The sequence below is a fragment of the Pezoporus flaviventris genome, unplaced genomic scaffold, assembly GCF_033815535.1.
Source record: "Pezoporus flaviventris isolate CSIRO_AGI_PZ_B2104156 unplaced genomic scaffold, CSIRO_AGI_Pfla_v1 ptg000002l, whole genome shotgun sequence".
NCBI classification, from domain to species: Eukaryota; Metazoa; Chordata; class Aves; order Psittaciformes; family Psittacidae; genus Pezoporus; species Pezoporus flaviventris.
In genome coordinates, this window is record NW_026892550.1 from 7,701,118 (window position 1) to 7,721,065 (window position 19,948).

At 40.1% G+C, this 19,948-nt stretch overlaps 1 protein-coding gene across 1 annotated transcript in view; it reads right to left on the reverse strand.

The window, feature by feature from the left end:
• Positions 1-454: 454 nt before the first annotated feature.
• CPZ (carboxypeptidase Z) overlaps positions 455-19,948 on the reverse strand; it is a 33,270-nt gene continuing 13,776 nt past the window's right edge. The window contains exons 4-11 of the mRNA XM_061468033.1: positions 18,505-18,717; positions 16,175-16,371; positions 15,061-15,222; positions 10,395-10,553; positions 6,729-6,864; positions 5,517-5,656; positions 2,787-2,886; positions 455-1,024 (exon numbers count right to left, since the gene is read on the reverse strand). Of these exons, the coding sequence (XP_061324017.1) occupies positions 669-1,024; positions 2,787-2,886; positions 5,517-5,656; positions 6,729-6,864; positions 10,395-10,553; positions 15,061-15,222; positions 16,175-16,371; positions 18,505-18,717 (1,463 nt within the window). The 3' untranslated portion in view covers positions 455-668. The remainder of the gene's footprint in view (positions 1,025-2,786; positions 2,887-5,516; positions 5,657-6,728; positions 6,865-10,394; positions 10,554-15,060; positions 15,223-16,174; positions 16,372-18,504; positions 18,718-19,948) is intronic.

Sequence of the window (19,948 nt, forward strand, 5' to 3'; positions counted from 1 at the left end):
CATGTCTCCAAATGATAATTTCTGAAAATTACCTGCAAAAATGTTGTTCTTAATACTGACCTGCCTATAAGCAGCCCATCCTACTGAACATATTACTTATTCAGATGCAGATTTATTTTCAAATTCCTAATTCCTAGTGTCTGAATCCACATAATGGATTAAAAAAGAAAATCAAAAAATCACAATGAGCTGTATTAGAAGAGTTAATGAACTGAATTAGAAGAGTTAATGAACTGAATATGCCAAAATAAAGTAAAAAGAGGAAAGAAAAGAGTTTTCTGCATGTTTCTGAAAGTTGCTTTTAGTATATAGTCATTACTGTGTTAAGACATGTACAAAAATCCCAGGAATATTTTCCTACAGGTACTTAGAATCTAATAAATAATGAATGTGATGATTAACTATATAGGCAGAAGTACAGAGCATTACCAAGGAAAAAATTGCATAAAACCTGTCCTTTGAACGGGTGTGCACCATTGTTTTTAATATATAAAACCACTTGAATATATTCAGTTGTGTGTAAAGAGAAAATGAAAGAAGTAAGCAACGCTTGAGTTAGCAATGTATTTTCAAGTTAAACAGATTTAAATATTGCCAAGAGCAGTGAGGGCATCTGGAGTTGGGTGGAAGGGCAGCAGAGCTAGGTGAGCAGAGCACCATGATGCCCCTCAGCGTTGTTTGAGAAGCCACAGAGGTTTGTGTAGGTCTAGGGAGCTGAAGTAAGACCACCACCAGGGCTTCTCCCTGCCCAGCGATGACCCACCTCGAGCTTCAGCCTGCCCATGTTGGGCATGAGGGTCATATAGTTCCAGTGGGTCATATGGGTCGTATATGTCTTCCATTGAGCGGCGGAGGAGTTTGTTGGGCCAAGTATCAATAGGTCGCAACACAAAATCTACTCGTCCAGCCTGTTTCATCTTGGTAGGCAGGGTGACCCTCTTCATCACCCGGCTGTATCCTGGTGCTTGGGCGCTGATTACATATGTCCCCGGAGGCAGGAGTCTCCAGTAGTCCCCATCAGCAGCTTAGGAAAGCGGAAGGCACAACAAAACTGAGTTTAGTTTTCAGTCTTGCATCCCTTATAGTTACATACTCACATACGCCTGCATGCACAGACAGCACAAGCATTAAGGGGGCAGGTTTTGAAAAGATTTCAGATTTTGATTTTGATTTTGAAAGAAGTTCAGATGAAAGCTCTTGAATAACAACAAGACTCAACCTGTGAAAATCTGGCCTTTGGGAGCTAACAGAGTAAAATTCACACACGAAATGTCAGTAACTGCTGTGCCTGTATCATAGAGAAGGGAAGCTTTTCTTTGTCTGCTTTCCCAGGGGTACAAGGAACAACTCCAAAGAGATCAAAGGAATTTAGAATTATGTGAAACTGAAGAAAGTGAAAGCAGAATCCAGGCTGCAGATGTATATATCACATGTAAAGGAGCTAAGAAATCTCTGCTTTTATTATATTACATTCAATTACTTTGTAGACATTATAGCACATAAGACTTTGGAGTTAGAGCTGCAGCTGGTATAAATTGCCATTAGCGTAAAATGGGTGTAAATTTCCTCCAGATGAAGGTTAGAGCCTATAGCAAAAAACAAGGAGTCTTAAAATGGAATATTTACTCTTCATTTTATATTTCCTTTATTTTGAATGTTAAGCTTCTTAAATCAGTTAATGTTGCAATAATGTTATTTTCTCATGGAACTTCTCAGTCTTTTTTAACACTGAAATTAAGAGACATTTTGGTCATATGACATTCTTAACCCCATCTAACTCAAGACCAAATACTCCTTTTTCCTTCAATGTAAACACATTTTGTATTTACTTCTTAATTCTTTAAAGGTCCACTGCCAATGGAAAGCCATTGTCTGGGAAGAAGTTTGAAAAAGACCCTAATTCATGCCAGAGTCTCCCACCAGCCTCAAGAATCTGCATCATCTCCACTATTGTATCCCCTCTAATATTAGTTTTTTTGAAAGCTGGAAAGCATCCACTACATTATAAACCATTCTGCCTTTCCGAATTGATTCAGCAACTATCATTAGAGCTAAATGTTACCATTCATGTATTCTATTTTACATTCCTATGGCCTACCCTGTTCTCACTGAAATCAATAATAAAATGAGAGCATTGATTTCCCTGAGAGCCTAAAAGCTCAGAACTTTATGACTGTGAAAATTAACAGTTGCATATGTCTCAGTACATGTTTACCAGCTGGCGACAGGTATAAAGTGAACATAATTCAACATTCTAGTTTTTTGCATTTGATATAACTGTTGTCCAAAATCTGCATATACTTATGTTTTTCCTTATGAAAAAAAAGGTTGCAGGCCTTCAATCACTGTGGTTATTCTTACTGTTAAAATCCATGTGGATCCTACTCTAATGACTATATGTCATGCTTACAATATTTCAACTAACTTATTCTATCAGGGCTGTGCACCTCCGTATGCGGAGTTGCAGCCCCTGAGCAGGGTTATTGCCATATTTGCCCAAACATGAAACATAAATGTGGATTTCTGACTCTCAATGAAGACACATTGGCTTTGATGGACAACAGACAGTTCTAGGTGGAAGTTTTAATACAAGTACTATGTCATCACAGAGACACACCAGACTCAACAGCCAGTTTAACATGTCTTCTCTCTTGTTATTGAAGAAACAAGCTCACAGGTGAGCCTTCAATTCTGCAGTAAGGTGCCACTTCTATCAGATATGACAAGGCTTTTGCTGGTTAAGCTCTCACCCTGTCCCATGATAAAGCTCAAACTAAAAATATTACCTGTTGTGACATCATGCTGGATGCCTCTGACTGAAATACGAGCATTTTTTATAGGGTTGCCAAACTTATCAGACACAATTCCTTTTATTCCCCGGTGAACCTGGCAAAACAAAGTGAAGTTAGATGGGAGTCATTTATGAAAGTACAACCTCCTCCACTTCTACAAGGAAATCCCTGCAGAAAGGAAACAACTTTCAAGAGGTTCAACTCATTATAGAGGCTGTCAGGTGCTAATGCCCCTTCAGATTGCATCTTCTATTTTGGGAGCCCAAAGGGGGTGGAGGGAAAGGGATAATTGAACAAGTGCTTTTCAGGGCTAAGTGTGTGGCTCTTCATTGAGAGATCCTTCTCTGCACAGATCACTGGCACCTCATGATCTGCCCACAGTATTTAAAGACAGTTTAGGAATGTCCACTCTAGACCCAGAACAACAAAGAAATTAAAAGTTAAGGCTTTAAAAAAATAATCCGATGTTCTATACACAACGAGAAGGCATCATGTTAGCTACTTGAGCTTGCGACTCATCACTCTGCTGCCTACACTTCACTACATGTCAGAATGTCATGATAGCAGTGTGTATAATATCCTTTTTCCCTTCTCTACAAGCACAGAACCGAGCTGCTTGAGCTGATGAGAAATGTGGTTGGTGACAAACAAAAGAGTGATGTGAATTCTGACATGCAAGGAGGTGCACAAGCAGCTCACTATATTTGAAATTCAGTAAACCAAAACAAAACTGGAGAAAATCACAGTATTTAAACACTAAACCACTTAAGGGTTTTTTTTTTTCAATCTTCTGAAATGAAAATATTTTCTATTGGAAACTCTATATGACTTTTTTAAATGAAAAGTAATTTCATTCTAATTTTCCCCTGAACTGCTATCATTCTTTCCCTTCCTTTCATCTTTCCCTCCTTATTATCCTTTGACATAAAAGTAGAATAGAAAAAAGAACAAAGCATCAAAACAATGGAAAAATATATTTTTCTTTTTTTGTAGGACTCTAGAGATGTTTAAAAATACACATTAAAATATCCAGCTTTACAGTCATTCTTCTTCTAGTGACAGCAGGTTTTTATTTAAGATGAGGTTGTGTTTACACTGGTCTTGTTGAACAGCCATACTGTGTGGCACTATTCATTAGAGGGTTTAGGAAGAAAGGTGTAAGGTGTAAGGTGTAAGGACTTGAAAACTGTCCCTTAAGAACTATTATGATGAAGCACTGTAATTTGCTTTTCAGCATGGACTTGAGGATTTATCATATGGATAGTGGATAAATCTGGTCATAAGAGTCATCTCAGACCCAAATTTAATTTACAGTGTAGACATACTCAAAGCAGTATGACCTCATCCAAGTTCAATAATAATTTGCAATTACAACATGACGGGATGAAAATGACAAAATTGAAATTTCTTTAACAATATTGATCTGTTTTGTTGCAGTAAATACACTATTTTTCATTTTGCCTCAAGTCTGTGCCACGTAAGTTTGGGAGAGTGCCCTGATATCACTTCTGACGGGGAGAAGACATCAGCGTTTATGAAAATGAATTCCACTTCTGTGTGTTAAGCCAAGTAGATTTGTACACACACCAAACAGTCTGGCATATATCAGAATAAGAAAAGTTTGAATTGGTTATGGCAGACTTAATCCTTATCAGGAGTAATTCAGTCATCCTTATCTACAAAGTCATTTTGCTTACTGTCCTGTGTTTACTCAAAAAGCTTTTCTGACATAGACTTCTACAGTATCTCACACTATAAAAATCTTTGCATCTTGAAGACTTCAATTGCAATATATATGGATTTAACCCAGCTCTATTTGGATTCACTAAAACTCATTTTCATCAGACAGCTGTAAAACGAAATGAGTTTGGTGGTCTGTACTATAGACTTTATTGAATGATAATACTTACCACAAGTAGCAAGAGGTTGCTTAGAAAGGCCATAAAAACACTCCTAACAATTTTAGATTACTGAATACTCTATCAAAATAAGGCATGACAGAAACCTAATTTACTAATGGCTGAGAGAAAGATGAGCAACTTCTGTTTTTGTGTTCACTTACTTATTGTCAATGAGGTATTCGTTTTCTGCTGAGCTTAAACTTATTATTAAAAATTACTTTGAAATGGCATGTTTTAATGCTCACGGAGAGTTGTTCCTTTAGAAGATCAGGCTTTAGATCTTTTTTAACTGCTTTCATACAGAAATCAAGCTGAAGAGTGCGGAAATGGAATTTATAACAACATACTTAGAATCTTCCCATTTTAGCTAAATCTAAATCTGCTGCCATGCAGTAGGGTTTGGGCCATAAACATGGAATACGGAACAGAAAAAAAGCCAGGAAACTCTCTGGACAGCAGATCTTGCTGGTTTATTCTTCAAAAGAAAGGTTGGTTCATATTTTTCTGAATATGTGGGTTTTTCCCTAGCAATAAATTTTGGACAGTTGATTTATAATGTTGCACAAAGCATTTACAGACAATTCCTCTTTACTCTTTTTTTCAAGGCTTTTACAGTCTTCGGTCTCCATCCTTACTGCAATATAGACAAAATATTATTCCTGTGTCCTGCTAGACAAACCAAGGCACTGGGGCCCCTGGTATAGTGTGATGATTGATTTGGTGCTAACTTAATAACCAACTGGGGAAATAGGAAAGAAACCAGTATTGATGAAGAATGAAGAAGAAAAACTAAGCACAAAGGTCTATAAAAGCAGAGCCATACCATTTCCATGTAATTCAGAAGAGCATCTCTGTTTTCATGCCAGATTGTAAACAGTTCTTCCTCCAAAGGAAACTTTTCACATCCTACCTCCACGGTAACTTCAAAGCAATTTGTGTGAAGGTAATTAAAATCTGCCATACCTATATGTTTTAAAAAAAAAGGAGAGATCATGAAAAAGCCCTGTCACCCTTAACTGGAGCTTGGCTGTTGCAGCCAGCTGAATGCGGTCCCTGTGGGTGTGGATTAATATATTGTAAAGAGTGTTTGCCAATATATGAAAACTATTCAACAAATTCAGAATCCTACAATGCATTTCAACTTGAAGTTAACTAATGACAATGATGCCTCTTTCAGGGCAAACCCCATAATTTTAAATTATTATTCACCTGACCACGAATCAGAGATAGAGAGATAAGGATTGGTTAATCATGGTAATTGGATAATCGGCTGTATCAGAGGTGATTGCCAAGGGTCATCAGCAGAGAGATGACCTTTTGTCATTATGATGTTCAAAACTGTTTCTGTACAAAAGACATTGGATATAATTTTCAGAAGAATGTAAGCCAAAGATATTTAAACCCAATTCTCACTCATGCCCTAAAGCTTTCTAAATGCCTGGTTTCAACATAATTATTTAGGGATCCAGCTGAGTCCTATTTGAAAACGGAACTGCTGGAAATTTATGAACACTGATATTTCATCCATGCCAATATTTCAGAAATTCTGAAGAAAACGAATACTTTTATTGGGAAAATCAAATTAGCAACTTAAGCACAAATGAATGGGATGTTTGTCTCTGTTAGAGTTTTCCCTGAAAAAGAGTTATTTTAAACTGACTGGAAAAGCAGCACTTGCATAGTGTGTGAGATGGATTCAAATTCATGCCACTAAGGAATGAGAGCATAGCATTAAGCATTTATTTCTACATTTTGGATTTGAAAACTAGAATGGTATTATATGCATTAAATTTCACCCTTGTATAACTTGTTAGCTTTACTCAGGTTATATCAGAGCTGAACACGCCCCATGATATTTGAATAAAAATGTTACCAACATACATTTTGCTACTTAAATCAATTGCAAGTTACATTTTGCATGGGTCTGACCTAAAGCAAGCTGAAATTAATGAGATGATTTCTTTCAAACCCTTGTGTCTCATAAAGGTCACATAGAGGTTTTACCTCACTCGATATGATGGTAAAGTGATTTTACCTCCAGTGAAGCTGTACCACTCAGCACCATTTATAATACCTCCGCGTCTGACAAAATTTCCACCGCAACGGAGTTCGGATCGGTCTGAGATGACTGGATGTGCATCTGCATAGGCTTTTGCCAGCATTTTAAATGTCTGTAACAAAAGGGATTGAAATACATTTGTTTTTACAAACTCTAAACACTGTCGTTGCTGTTGGTAACTAACTATTGCTGTTGCAAGCTCAGGCAATGAGCCACCCTGGGTCCTTGAGGTTGATGGAGGGGGTGAACCTCCATTGTAAGTATATGCTGCAAGGAAGTTTTCACTTGTCTTCTTCAAGGTCCTCCTCTGCAATTCAATACATTTAGCCAGAGACCACATTAAATACCAGTGGATTTTGTGGTATTTGGCTTTAACCTGTCATCTGGGGCAGGAGTAGAGGGCTTGTTTAGTTGTACTTGAAGTCCCAGGTTTTAAAGCAGAAATTGGCTCTCCCAATTACATTTAAGCTCTTGCTATTTTTACCTCTTCAAAAATACTTCCATCAGCCTCAACCCAATCAGATCTTCACATTGGCTGCTGCTGTTTTAAATAGACAGTGTCAATTTGCTTTGCACTTGTCACTCACACAGAACAACCTGCCAGTTTGATTTCAATGACAGTTGCTTCTTTGTGGGGGCAGGAACCACTCCTAAAAAGTGAAGGATAGGATGTCGTAATGGAGGATGTCACCATTGGTTTCCAAAGAGTGTTGATACTGATGAAGTGCAGAGGAGTCACCACCCAGAAAGGAAAAGTGACAGGTACATGTAGTGAAGACAGAAGAAGCAGCAGTGATCTGCAGAAAACATTTTTTTGAATCAGGCTCCTGCCAGTTTCCTCCAATGCTTATTCTAACCTTGTACGGAAATTCCCCCCTTTCCTTTTTGTTTATTTGAACCTCATCTACAAAAGCTATAGTTTCAGGTTTCAATATTGAAATGACACCAATTATCAGATTCTACTACAGCCTCTTATTCAGCATCATGTGTTTCATTGCATATTGCTTAGGACAATGTGCACAAGAAATTCAGTGGCTACAAACCTAGTTTTAGGAGAGACCCTAAAACTTCATCCTTGATGTTATCAAAGATGAGGGCCAAAATGACCAAGGACACAAATTTGATCTAATATTTAGAGCATGTTCCTCACTTTTCCTGAAGACATCTGCAGATGTTATATTTCCAGTAACCGAGTCTTCTTGTGTTTCACACCAAGAGGCATAAGACTTTTTCCTGGCTGCTAGTGCAAGTGAACAAAGATGGGTGGTAGTGAGAAGAGAAAGTGAGAGGTACAAAATCAAGTAAACTTGATTAAAAAAAGAAAGTTAAAATGTCCTTGGATAGCAATACATTTATTCTCACATAGCAACTAATGTATGACTACTCATGGATTTCAAAAAAATTAGACATTTAGGTGTCATACAGCAGACAAAAAGGGCAAAACCTCAGAGGAATTCTTGTGACTTTGGAAGCATGATGCTTCATTTGGTACAATGTGCTCAGTGGTGTTATTACCTTGGCCAGCACGTTCACCCCACTGACTGTCACAAGTTGGGTTCTTCAGGGGGGGGAAGGGAGTGTTTCTGTTCACCAGAGGGAGAGATCTTGAGCAGGTGTGCACCTTCCTGCTCGAGTGAGTGCAAGCACCAGTGCAGATTCTTGTGTAACACAAATCAAAAAAAGCCTGCTAAAAGGCCCATCTCCACAAAAGCAAAAAACCTGGAAAGTTCTGGATCATGTGGGCTGAACCAGATGCAAGAATGTGAGCGTAAGAACATGGTCCAGGGTTGAGATTCGTTGGCCTCAGCAGGCACCAGACCATACTAAAAATGCAGGCTAAAGAAGCTTGAAATCCGCAGTGTCATCGAGAAGGTGCCAAGAGGATCCTTGTGCTACACCATGAGGGACACAGGGACTTGTTAGCACCCAGGTGCATTTTCAAACAGGGCAACCTGGTTTGAATATACTTGCAGAACTTGACTCTTTAATTCCAAGCCATTATCTGCACTGCAGCATTTCACACTGCACTGCAGCCAAGGGTGCAAAAGGGTTATGGCTAATGTATGGCAGCTAAAATAAGCTGCTGTATTTCAGGATGCAGGTTCCCTGGCAGCAGCAGCTGCAGAGGACATTACTTAAGTGCGGGTCACTTCACAGGTACAAGTTTTATAACTTTCTGGGTAAAATCTAAAGTGGCTCTGATAACATTGCTAAGGTTCTTGTGATGACTCATTTGAAAAATTGGCTGTTATTGAGGACATCCCCAACCCTTCCCCATTGATTTAAACTTCCAGATTTGCACCTAACTTTCCAGGCTTTGCAGCCACTGACTATGCAGCAGTCACTGATATGAGGTCTTACACTGTCACAAACCAGGGATGTCATTAGGGCTTCCTCAGCTGTTGGCTGCATTGGGACAGAGTGCTTTGTCTGTGTAACTTCATCATTTCACCCAAAACACATGTGTTGTCCCTGGATGGAGACAGTGGAGGGACTGCTGTCTTTCCATCCCACACGTGAACTGCTTGATAAGGCACATGCGGTTATATTCCTCCACCATCTACACATAAATCAGGATACCCTTAGCCCAGCCATGGGATATAGGTGCACAGGTTTATGATTTCCCCTAGTCCTCACCAGGAGCTTCTGTAGCATTCATTACCATTCACCAGGTATTTCTTACATGGGCTTTTTACTCTGCAGTGCCTGGTATATTTCACTGCTAAGTCATTGTCATACATATGTAGTCAGTACCTTTTGCACAGCTCAGAAGAAATGGATTGATACAGAAAACATTTAACAGTCATAAATATTTAAATATTTAATATGTGCTGGTGAGAATTGTCACTCTGGGAGAAGTCAGCCCAGAGATGTGCTTAAAGATAACACACGCTTCAAGTGAAAGATCAACTTTGGGCTATTTTCAACTGCTGTTTGTTATATAAAGAACCACTTTTTCTTAAGAGGCCAGGGATACCTTTAACGTATGCTAGAAGGCTGAAAAACTAGCTGTTCTCCTAGTGGGCATGTCGGCAATGAATACTAGATTGAGGAAACCAAAGGGAAACAGGAAAGATGGCAAAAAATTTCACAGAAGATTTACAGTGAGTCCCAAATGGGGAACTTTCCAGGGACAAGAGGAGAAAACCATTCCTGTTATCTGACCTGGAATAAATGTTACAAGGCTGCCACCATATGGCAGCCAGACTTTTTTTCTCCTACAGATTTCAACAGAAAGTAACTGCTGGTCAGGATTGTTCCTTTCTGTCTGGAAATCAGTAGTAAAAATATCACAGACTGCACCATTTAAATGGTAAAAGGCTGTCTTTTTCTAACCTGTACCCTGTGAAATTATGTTTGGCCTCACAAAACATGGGTTGATCTTTACAAATCAAGCTGGTAGTATGTAAATGATCCTACATTTTAAAGCATGTTGATTAACTGTATAGATCATATTATATATGTGTATATATACATGTATTATATATATGTATGATTTATTACATATTTAATACATACATGCATGCATATACACACATATGTGCAATCTAAATAAGTAAAAATTTGTTACTTGTTAAAATTTTCCACATTTCCACATGTGGAAACCACATTGATAAGCTCACCCTGCAAAACCAATATTACCTTCTCGTCAGGTGTAGGGGAGAACATTTTTTCTTCCATAGGATGCCTGGAATAGTCATAAGGATAGGTCACAACCAGCTCACCCCCATGGAGGCTGGCAGAAAGCACAAATGGGATAGACCTCAACCACTTCATCACTGCTTTTGTCTCAGGGGCCACCTGAAATCCAGAAGAAAACAAAACAGCTATGAGTAGTCATGCAGCTCCAACAGGATTTGATCCTGGGCAGGATGACACCCGGTGGAGAACGGGGTGTATCAGAGAAGAGAGTGCTCTTTGGCTCTTCCATAGAGTCACAGAATGGTTTGGGTTGGAAGGGACCTTAAGGATCATCCAGTTCCACACCCCATGCCAAGGGCAGGGACACCTTCCACTAGACCAGGTTGCTCAAATCCCATCCCAAAGGTTAATGGAGGGAGAGCATCAGTTTGCTCCAGGGAACAGATGAGACACACTGCTCACTGTGGAAAAACCTGGGTGGGGGGAGAGAAACGGAGGGAAAGTGGAGGGATAAAGGAAGAGGAAATTTGACAGAGGAATAACTTTTCAGTACAGTGGCATTTTCAGCAGTTCAAAGTGATGATGGCAGCGTTTTAGGCTTGAAAAATCGTGGTGTTGTACCACTACTTGCAAACCAGCTCCTTATCTAATTTCATTTCTGAATCAGCAGAACTGACTTTGGACGGATAGAGTGGAATATGAGGATCGGTTTGTAACTCTCGCACTCACTGGAATTGTCTCATTTGTTACCCTCTGGTCTGGGTTCATCTGCAGATAAATGAAAACTAATGTATGCAATGCACAGCAATGGCTGCAGTTTACCAGCAGAGAACTGCTGCAGATGAGACACAACATTTGTTTTTCCAACAGTCGATGCTCAGTAAGAGTAGCCAATGGAGTGGGCACCGGACTCCCAGAGATATTCGGGCACCCATGTTCCGCATGGCGTGCGGGAGGCTCCTCCATCCCCTTTTCCTGAGGAGTAATTTCACGGACCTGCTCTGGAGTTAGTTAATTCTTAAGGGTAACACTGTCATCTGGTGGCCAGTCCCTGCACGCCAGGCCTGACGCACTCCACTCCCTCGGAGGCGGTGAGGTCCTGCTCCTTGCAGCTTGTGAAACTAACAGGGGAAACACTGCATACGGCCCCTTGCTTTGGTTCTATCAGCTGTTAGAAAATCAGCCAGCCAGGATCACGGAGTGACTAATGACCAGTAACAGTGAATCAAGTGAGCAATGTGCAGGAAATAGTCACAAAACAAACAAAAAACTCTCAACCAACAAACAAGAAAACCTAAACCCCTATACAACCCATATACATTAGGTTACAATAATATCTCTTGTACTGAAGGGCCCAGAACCGAATACCATATTCAAAGTGCGGCCTCACCAGTGCCAAGTACATAATAGTAATGCTTGTTTTCTTTGGAACAGTCCCTATTCTGCTATGGGTAAATCGCAGCAGGTAGGTAGCACAAACTTGGTTGTGGAGCAGAGGAAAATGCTGTGAAGTAGAGGTGCACCATGGATGTATTACAGCTCCCAGCAGTGAGGAAAAAGCCACGTCTAAATACAGTTTTGCCTGGATTTTTTTAAGAAGATATTACCCTACCTATTCCTGACCTAGGCAGGAGGCTACCTCCCTTCAGGTGCCATAGTTATTAAATGAATATCCTAGTTTCCAGGTTTCCTTAAAATGCATTTCTTCAACTGAGCTGAACTAGTGCCTCCAACCACTGCAGCTGTGCTATTTGAAAAGGCTGTATCTTGCACTTGGGAAAAAATAGGAACCTGAGGGTTCCCACTGCTGTTAAGGTAAATCATTAAATCAGTAGTCTGTGGTTAGCATATGGACATGTCAGATTGTGCTGCTTGTCCTCAGGAGAAACAGGTCAGGCCAATTTTGTCTATCAACCCTAATGGAAGCCTCTGAATCTCTGTGTCACAGCCCTTTCAACCTTGGCATTTTAAAGAAGCAACTAAAATGTAAGTTGAGATGTAACAGGTAAGTCTGAGCAGCTCAGGAGCACACAAAATGCACTTTGTAGACCAGAGTTTTTAGCTCAGTGGGGAAGATTAGACACAGAGTTTCCATGAAGAGCATGACCCAAACATCTTTATACAGGTAGGTAAAGGGCACTGAAAGAAAAGGACAAATGCTCTGCACTTTCTGCAGTCTCACACACCCTGTCACACGAGGGGTAGGAGAAGACAACAGCCCATCAGGCTCCATAATAAGAAACCTGGCAGTGTTTGAAGAATGCTACCTACAGCAGTCAAAGTATTTGCTTTTCTGGTTTTTGTACAGTGCCCTAGGATGGGCTGATAATGACCTTTATCCCAAAGTAATTTGGGACTGAATCAGCCACTCTCACCTGAACTCCTTTGAACCCATCTATTCGAAGAGCAGAAAACCTTACAAGGTGGCTTGTAAGGGGCTGTGAGCAGCACTGCCTGCCCCATGGATCCCTGTTAGGTGGTGAACAGCGTGGCTGAAGACCTGGCACCAAGCTTGCACTCTCTAAGCCACAAAATACCAGCATTCCACAGGATGCTGCTGCCCTAGAGTCTCAGCAGCTCTCTGCCCTGCCTGTGCTTCCCCAGCTCCCACTGCCTGGTGCCAGAATCAGCTCTGCTTTCAAACAGTAGTCTCAGGCTGCAATTCAGAGGGCAAGGGAGATATACACAGTTTTACCTGAAGAGCTCCTAAATTCAGCCCCTCCTCCTGACTAGATACCTGCACAAGCCATGAAACTGCTGTGTCACAGAGGCAACATCCTGCTGAAGTGGATGTTGTGGAAAATCAGGAGTTTCAACATCACTATTTTTATCCTAATAACACTTCAGTGACATCATGGATGGAGATTAAAGGTTTGCAATGTGCACATCCTGGTTCAGCTCCACTGGATGATAGCAGATGCTATCTGTGTCACTCTGGCCTTTGACTATTCACAGGCTTTTCCTTTAATGTGGGGATGATTCGCTATTTTTTTCACCAGGACTGTTGTTTTTTCAGTCAGAAGAGATCAATTCTAAAGTGTTCATCGCACAAGAACACTAGGACACAATTAGAAAACAGCTAAAATATTTCTGCATGAGCACAAGGAACGGTCAATATACTTTTAAACCTGAATCTCATTTCTGTCGATTATACTACAATTAGTCACTGACTCCTTGGCTTTCAAAGATTTCTTTTTTCCCTTTTAGAAGCAACCAGACTCATTTTCCTCAAGACTATGCCAGCCGCCACTGGCACAGACTTCCAGATTCTGGTTGAATCAAGCCAGTCTAACACAATTTCAAATAAAGCCTGAAGTCTCTCAGTCTGAGCCCTCAGACCACTTATTACAATAATTCATAACTGTGGGGAGCAAAATGTGCTGTACAGCAAGGGTTACGGGCAAGCAAGAGGTCTCCTGAGTTTAAGGGATTGGCTGGGAGCTCGCTTTCATTTTCTGATCTTTATACAGTCCCCTGCAATACTTGGATAATTACTTTAATAAGGCAGATAATGAACACTATTAAGTAAATGAAAGCTCAGAGGCTGGTGCTGAAACATCTAATCTAATGTTTTTGCATGTGCAAAGATGACTACAGTAGGAGCCATGGGTTCATCTGTCTCACAAAGCTGAAGCTCATTAAGGGAGAGCTGATTTGGCTTTCTCATGGTATCACTGGCAGAGAAGAGAGATGTGGGGCTGTGAGACCATATACTGCCAAGTTACTGATCCATGTGAAGTTGCAGTTAAGACTTTGTGGTGCCATTCAGGTCACAGGCAAATTGCTTCCTCATCAAAGCATAAGGATTTGGAGACGCTTTGGGCTACATGCATAAAATAGAATAAACTTCTTGAATTAGTTATGTTGAAAAATAATGGTCTAATACAGTGAATGTTACCGAGTTTTCACAATCTTGCTTCTTCATGTGTACATTATCCTGAGGAAGTGAGGTGATTTTATCCAGATTTCACTACTGTAAAATGGAGTACCAAAACACTGGGGCAGCATCAGAGATGCCTGTGGGATTTAGACCTGGCCTCAGGTAGGATGGAGCTTTGCATTCCTGGACACCACATAACGTGAAGCTTAGTGATGATGCAAACAAGGCTCTGCAGAGCTGCCTGCATCCTGCTCCCTAGGACTGGAGGCAGCAGCAACTCTCCCTTCCAGCACCACTGCAGCTTCACAGGCTGTTGCATTTCTCCAACTGGTTACAGTCACTTTACAACCATCCTTTTTGTGGAAGGTGATGCCACACTTTGCATGAAACCTGTTTACATTTTCCAAGGCAGAAATCACTGTTGCATCAAACCTGTGCAGAGCTTAGTGCAAAGACAGCCAAAGCGATAAAGTCTTTAACATGCTCCCAGAGCTTATATCACTAATGATGAATCATTACACACTTGTGACCCTCTTCCAAAATTCATGATTCTTAATCTAAAATAGCAAAATCCAAATTATTCACAAATTTTCCGAATTATTTGTGACACCTGCCTCTTTGGCCTGACCTACACCATGATTTTTCATGTCAATTCTGAGCCTGTCCAGTTTAGTCCTACTTATAGAATCTGATTACCGGAGAATAATTTCAGACCAACCAATCTCAGGTTCTCAATTCATGAGTTGCTCTCTAGTATATGTGATTCATAAAATGTGTAATTCATACCTTACCCCACCAGTAGGACTGTGGAATGGGGATGTGATCTAGGCGGGCCCCACGAATCCCAGCTCTTCTGTAAGCCTCAGATGTCAAATCAGGGAAGTTTCTGTTCAGGTCCAAGTTCTGAGCTGTCTGCCGTCCGACGACCCACCCATTGTAACCAGCTCCCTAATTTATAACGTAGAAACCAACCTCAGAATAACTTCTTGTCTCAAAATATCACTTTCTGGCAATTATGTAAAATGCCATTTTAATTAAGGGGAAGTTTTAAAAGAAGTAAACTGAAAATGTCCATACTGTTACAAAAACACACTTATTAATCTTTATTTTTTTATCCCCAAAGCAGTAACTAGAATGCAGGAAGCATTTCACTCACCAGTGATGTGACTCATGAGAGGAACACAGCAACTTCTTACTAAGCAGAGAGCAGCATGCGGAGCGGGTTAGACGAGGAGAAAAATGGAAATACAGATGATAGTCCAAGACAGGATCATGCAGAATGCAATAACCCCAGTCTCATACAACAAACAGAACTCATCATATGAGCAGTGAAGAAAAAGAAAGGTCCTATTTTTCATGTTAATGGTGCTAGCGATAAAAATGAGGTGAAAAGAAGAAGAATGTCAGGTAACACATAATAAAACTTTTGCTTTTGCAGGTCTCCTTCAGACACCAGCTAATCTCTGAAAACTGCTATTCATTATGGAGGTGTGACAGTACAGAAAGTATTCGCATGTTATTATTATACCAGCTCTCCTAAATGAGGAAGAACATCTATTCCACAGCGTTAAACTACATTTCCTTATAAAATAATTAACAGTGATTACAGTGAGTCAGTGGGCATTCTGTTCTAGAACTGATAGCAGAGCATGCTAAATGCGTGAAAGAATAACAGTCATTCCCACGTCATTGCATGCAGGCAGCAAAAATGAAAAACATGGTTCTTAGGTCTATTCACATCATCTTTGGAAAGAAACCTACCAACAAACAAGCCTTGGATTCTGGCTGCTGATTATTAACACTCCCTCCCATACGTGTTACTCCCTTCCCACTTTGTCCTTTCCTATGGGGAATTTTAGAAACATGAAGCCCTAAACATTGCTTATAAAAAATCTGTTACCTCTTCTGCAGCCAGTTCATACCCATCAGGGTTCAGGGAAGGTAGGAGATGAATTCTTGTGTTATTAATCAAGGTCTGGATGCGAGGGTTCCCGAGAAGATACTCCGAACACAGATACTGTGCAAGGTATATTAGTAGTTCTTTCCCCACAACTTCATTTCCATGCATATTGCCAACGTACTTAAATTCTGGCTTGACTGTGGAATATGAAGTAATGAGATATACTTTAATTTGATTATATCTGGATGACTTCCAGAAGCAGAGTAAGCCAGATAGCTTACTGATGAGTCAGAAAGCTTTATTTACACTAATTCAATGCATACGTTCCTGTAAATAGCACACCAGTTCCAGTCAGTTCAACAACTGAAATAGTGTGAAATAAAGTAAGTCCATACTTTCAGGATCGCAAACTGTATGAGGCATTCATTGCTCCGAGCGTCTGCTGAACTCATCATTAATTGTGAGCAAAGAATGCTGCAAACAAAAATACCAAGACATGGCTGGAAAGGAACAAAACACACTCCTGGCACCCTTATTTTCCTTGGGTAATTGAATGCCTTATATTGTCACAGATCCTAGAAATGACCTGCAGATGCATAATATATTACCCCTTTATTTGGAAAAGAAATTGGATCGTGCATAAAAAGTGGCTTTTAGGTTAAATAGCCTTGAAATAAGACTATTAGAAATATATAACTTCACTATTCCCCACAGCTATTCTCTCAATCACCATCCTTCCTTAAAGACTAATGGAAAGTGTAAAATAGATGCACTTTGGAGACACCTTCTCCTGCCTATCCCTTTATCTTCATCTTTGACCCTGGTCAGCCTCGAGCAATAGACACTGGACAAGGGCTGGCACAAAGCTATTATGTCACTTGCTCAGGCTGGCAAAACCTCCAGCTCTAAAGCTATTTCCAGCCTCTTTTATGCTGTCTTGAGCTGCATGAAGCAATAGATTTAGAAGGAAATGCTAGATAATGTGTTAAACTACCACTTTTTATCATGCCATATCACAGCTTTAATTTAAAAGTCTGATTCATAGGCTTTTTGTTTTGCTGGCAAATGGAGTATCAGCTTAAAAAGACACCTATAGCTTCTTTTCTTTACACAAGAGAGGAAGGATGGTCAGACAGGAAATAGTTAATGTAGATTTTTGCTCTGTGTAAGATGTGTAAGACTGGGACCTTGATGAAGTTTAAAGGCACCTCAAAATACTTCTGCACCATGTAAGGCAACATGGACAAGAGTAAACAAAGGTAACGCCAGTCTTCTCTGCCTCCCCTGCAGCATAGCACGCAGAGGACACAGTCACTTGACCTGAGATGATAATCATAGAATCATAGAACAGTTAGGGTTGGAAAGAACCTTAAGATCAGCTCTCAATAAAGTATTAAGTCAGATATGGTTCCATTCTGCTACACTGCTGAGGTTGCTTTGGTGCTGGAGATAGCCTGATGAGAAGCAGCCTGAGGCTTCTGGTATGCTGCAATAGCCATAGCAGTCACCAGATTCAGTTGGGTACTATTTTTTAGCTGGGAGCTCTTAACTGGAAAATACTATCTAATACTTCCTAAGAAAATGATTGGCATTTAAGGATTTAAAATATTTAAAAATCTGTCCCTTCCTGTCTCAATGATGAATATACAAAACAGAGATCAGCACTGGTCCCCACTGAAAAAAAGCTGTGAGGACACGTATACCAAAGGTATTCAACTGCTATGAGAACATAAATTCCTGGTATCATTTACCCACTACACTGACAAGTATTGCACTGACCTGAATCTCTGTTCAGGAGGACTGTTTTCTGTGCTGCTCTTGCTCTTTTTTGACGTCAGTGTCCTCCTGTGTCTGAGGGCTTCTCACAAGTTTTACATATTTTAGGATGTGAAGGACTAGAGAAGAACAATACTTGTAGGAAGTGTGTAGGGTTTGATGGTACAGTGATAAATAAAAGGAGACTGAGGAAGTAGTAGATGAGGGAGAGGGCAGGCGGGTCAGTAACAGAAACCAATTCCAGCTTCTTTGAATGCTGGTCACAAATAAATAATAGCCATATCACTGCAACCAAGTGCAGGGTCATATATCTAGAAACAAGGAATGTCATCCACAGCCATAAACGGAGGTCATAAAGATATGAAATTGCACCAGGACTGTAACTGCTACAATAAATCATCAGCTATCACTTCAATTCAAGAACGTAAATGAGGAGAAAAGTTTTTGAATCAATGTTTTTCAGAGTTTAAGTGATATCCCATTAAAAAGACCTGTTTTCACTCAGATAATCTGGACTCCCCTCAAGCAACCTGATCAACACTGATATAACTCACGCAGTTCATGGTGTCCAGGCTTGGTTGAAAACTCAATCACAAAAAGGTCCTTCCCTTCAAAACTGCGACCTATGCTGTAGGTTGTTGCAATATGGGAGCACTTAGAAGCAGTCTTCTTCAACATGCTCACCATTTGGGAATACGAATGGTGTTCGAACTGGATAAAAGTTCCTGGCAAGTCTGAAGGCAGATCTTCCTCAACAACTACTTCTCCTGTAAAGAAGAATTGTAACACAGTGGTTAAAACCATGATGCACAGAGGACTGTATGAATGTCTGCACTTTTCTGCAAAACACCTTTTTCATCACTAAAAGTATAAAAAAAAACAGCTGCAATCAAAACCTTCAATCTATGCAGCACATCCCACACTGTTTATTGTGGCATACTTTGTTTGCAAAATCATACTAATGCATATGCATACTGACAAATAATTTGTGCAACCTCCAGTTATAATTTGGACTTCAGCGTGCTTAGCACATTTTAGTAACAAAATGTACAGATTTCTCCCTTTGAATCTAGTGGATCAAATAAATTTTTTATGAGATTCAGCTGTCTTCAGTTATTTGGAACTTCATCGAAGAAAAATCTGTGACAATCATTAATGAGATTATTTTAATGAGCTTGTCAAGTAGTCGTGTATTCATGAGTGCATTAAAGTTCCAGTTTTTAAATAATATATTTCAAATATATAGATAGCTATCACACAGAGCAGGGCTTATTTAAATGCACATTGGCAGTCCAAACATCGAGCTCTTAGCTGCCTGTCTTGATGTTCTTATTATATGAGGGACAGAAACAGATGCTTCTTGAGCCCAGTTTTAGTGTTTAAAATATATGGAGCAAAATGAATCACACCTTACAGCTGAGATGACAAGCAGAAAAGTTTTGTGACATAGTGTTACAGTTTAACCCCAGCCAGCAAATAAGTACCGCACAGAAGCTTGCTCACCCACCCCAGCTCCCCACTGGGATGGAGAGGAGAATCAGAAAAAGGTGAAACCCATGGGCTGAGATATGAACAGTTTAATATTTGAAATAAAGTAAAATATACTACTAATAGTAATAATAACTTTAATGATAAGGTAGACAACAAAAAGAGAAAAGGGAATAAAACCCAGTAAACAGTGATGCACAATACAATTGCTCATCACCAATATTGACTGATACCCAGCCCATTCCTGAGCAATGGTCAGCCCCTTCCAGCCAGCTCCCACCACTTCATATATTGTGCATGACATGCTGTGGTATGGAATACCCCTTTGGCTAGTGTGGGTCAGGTGTCTTGTCTCTGCTCCCTCCTGGCTTCTTGTTCTTCTCGCTGGCAGAGCATGAGACTGAAAAGTCCTTGATCAGGGTAAGCACTGCTGAACAACAACTAAAACATTGGTGTGTTATCAGCATTGTTCTCAGACTAAAGCTGAAGACACAGCACTGCACCAGATAC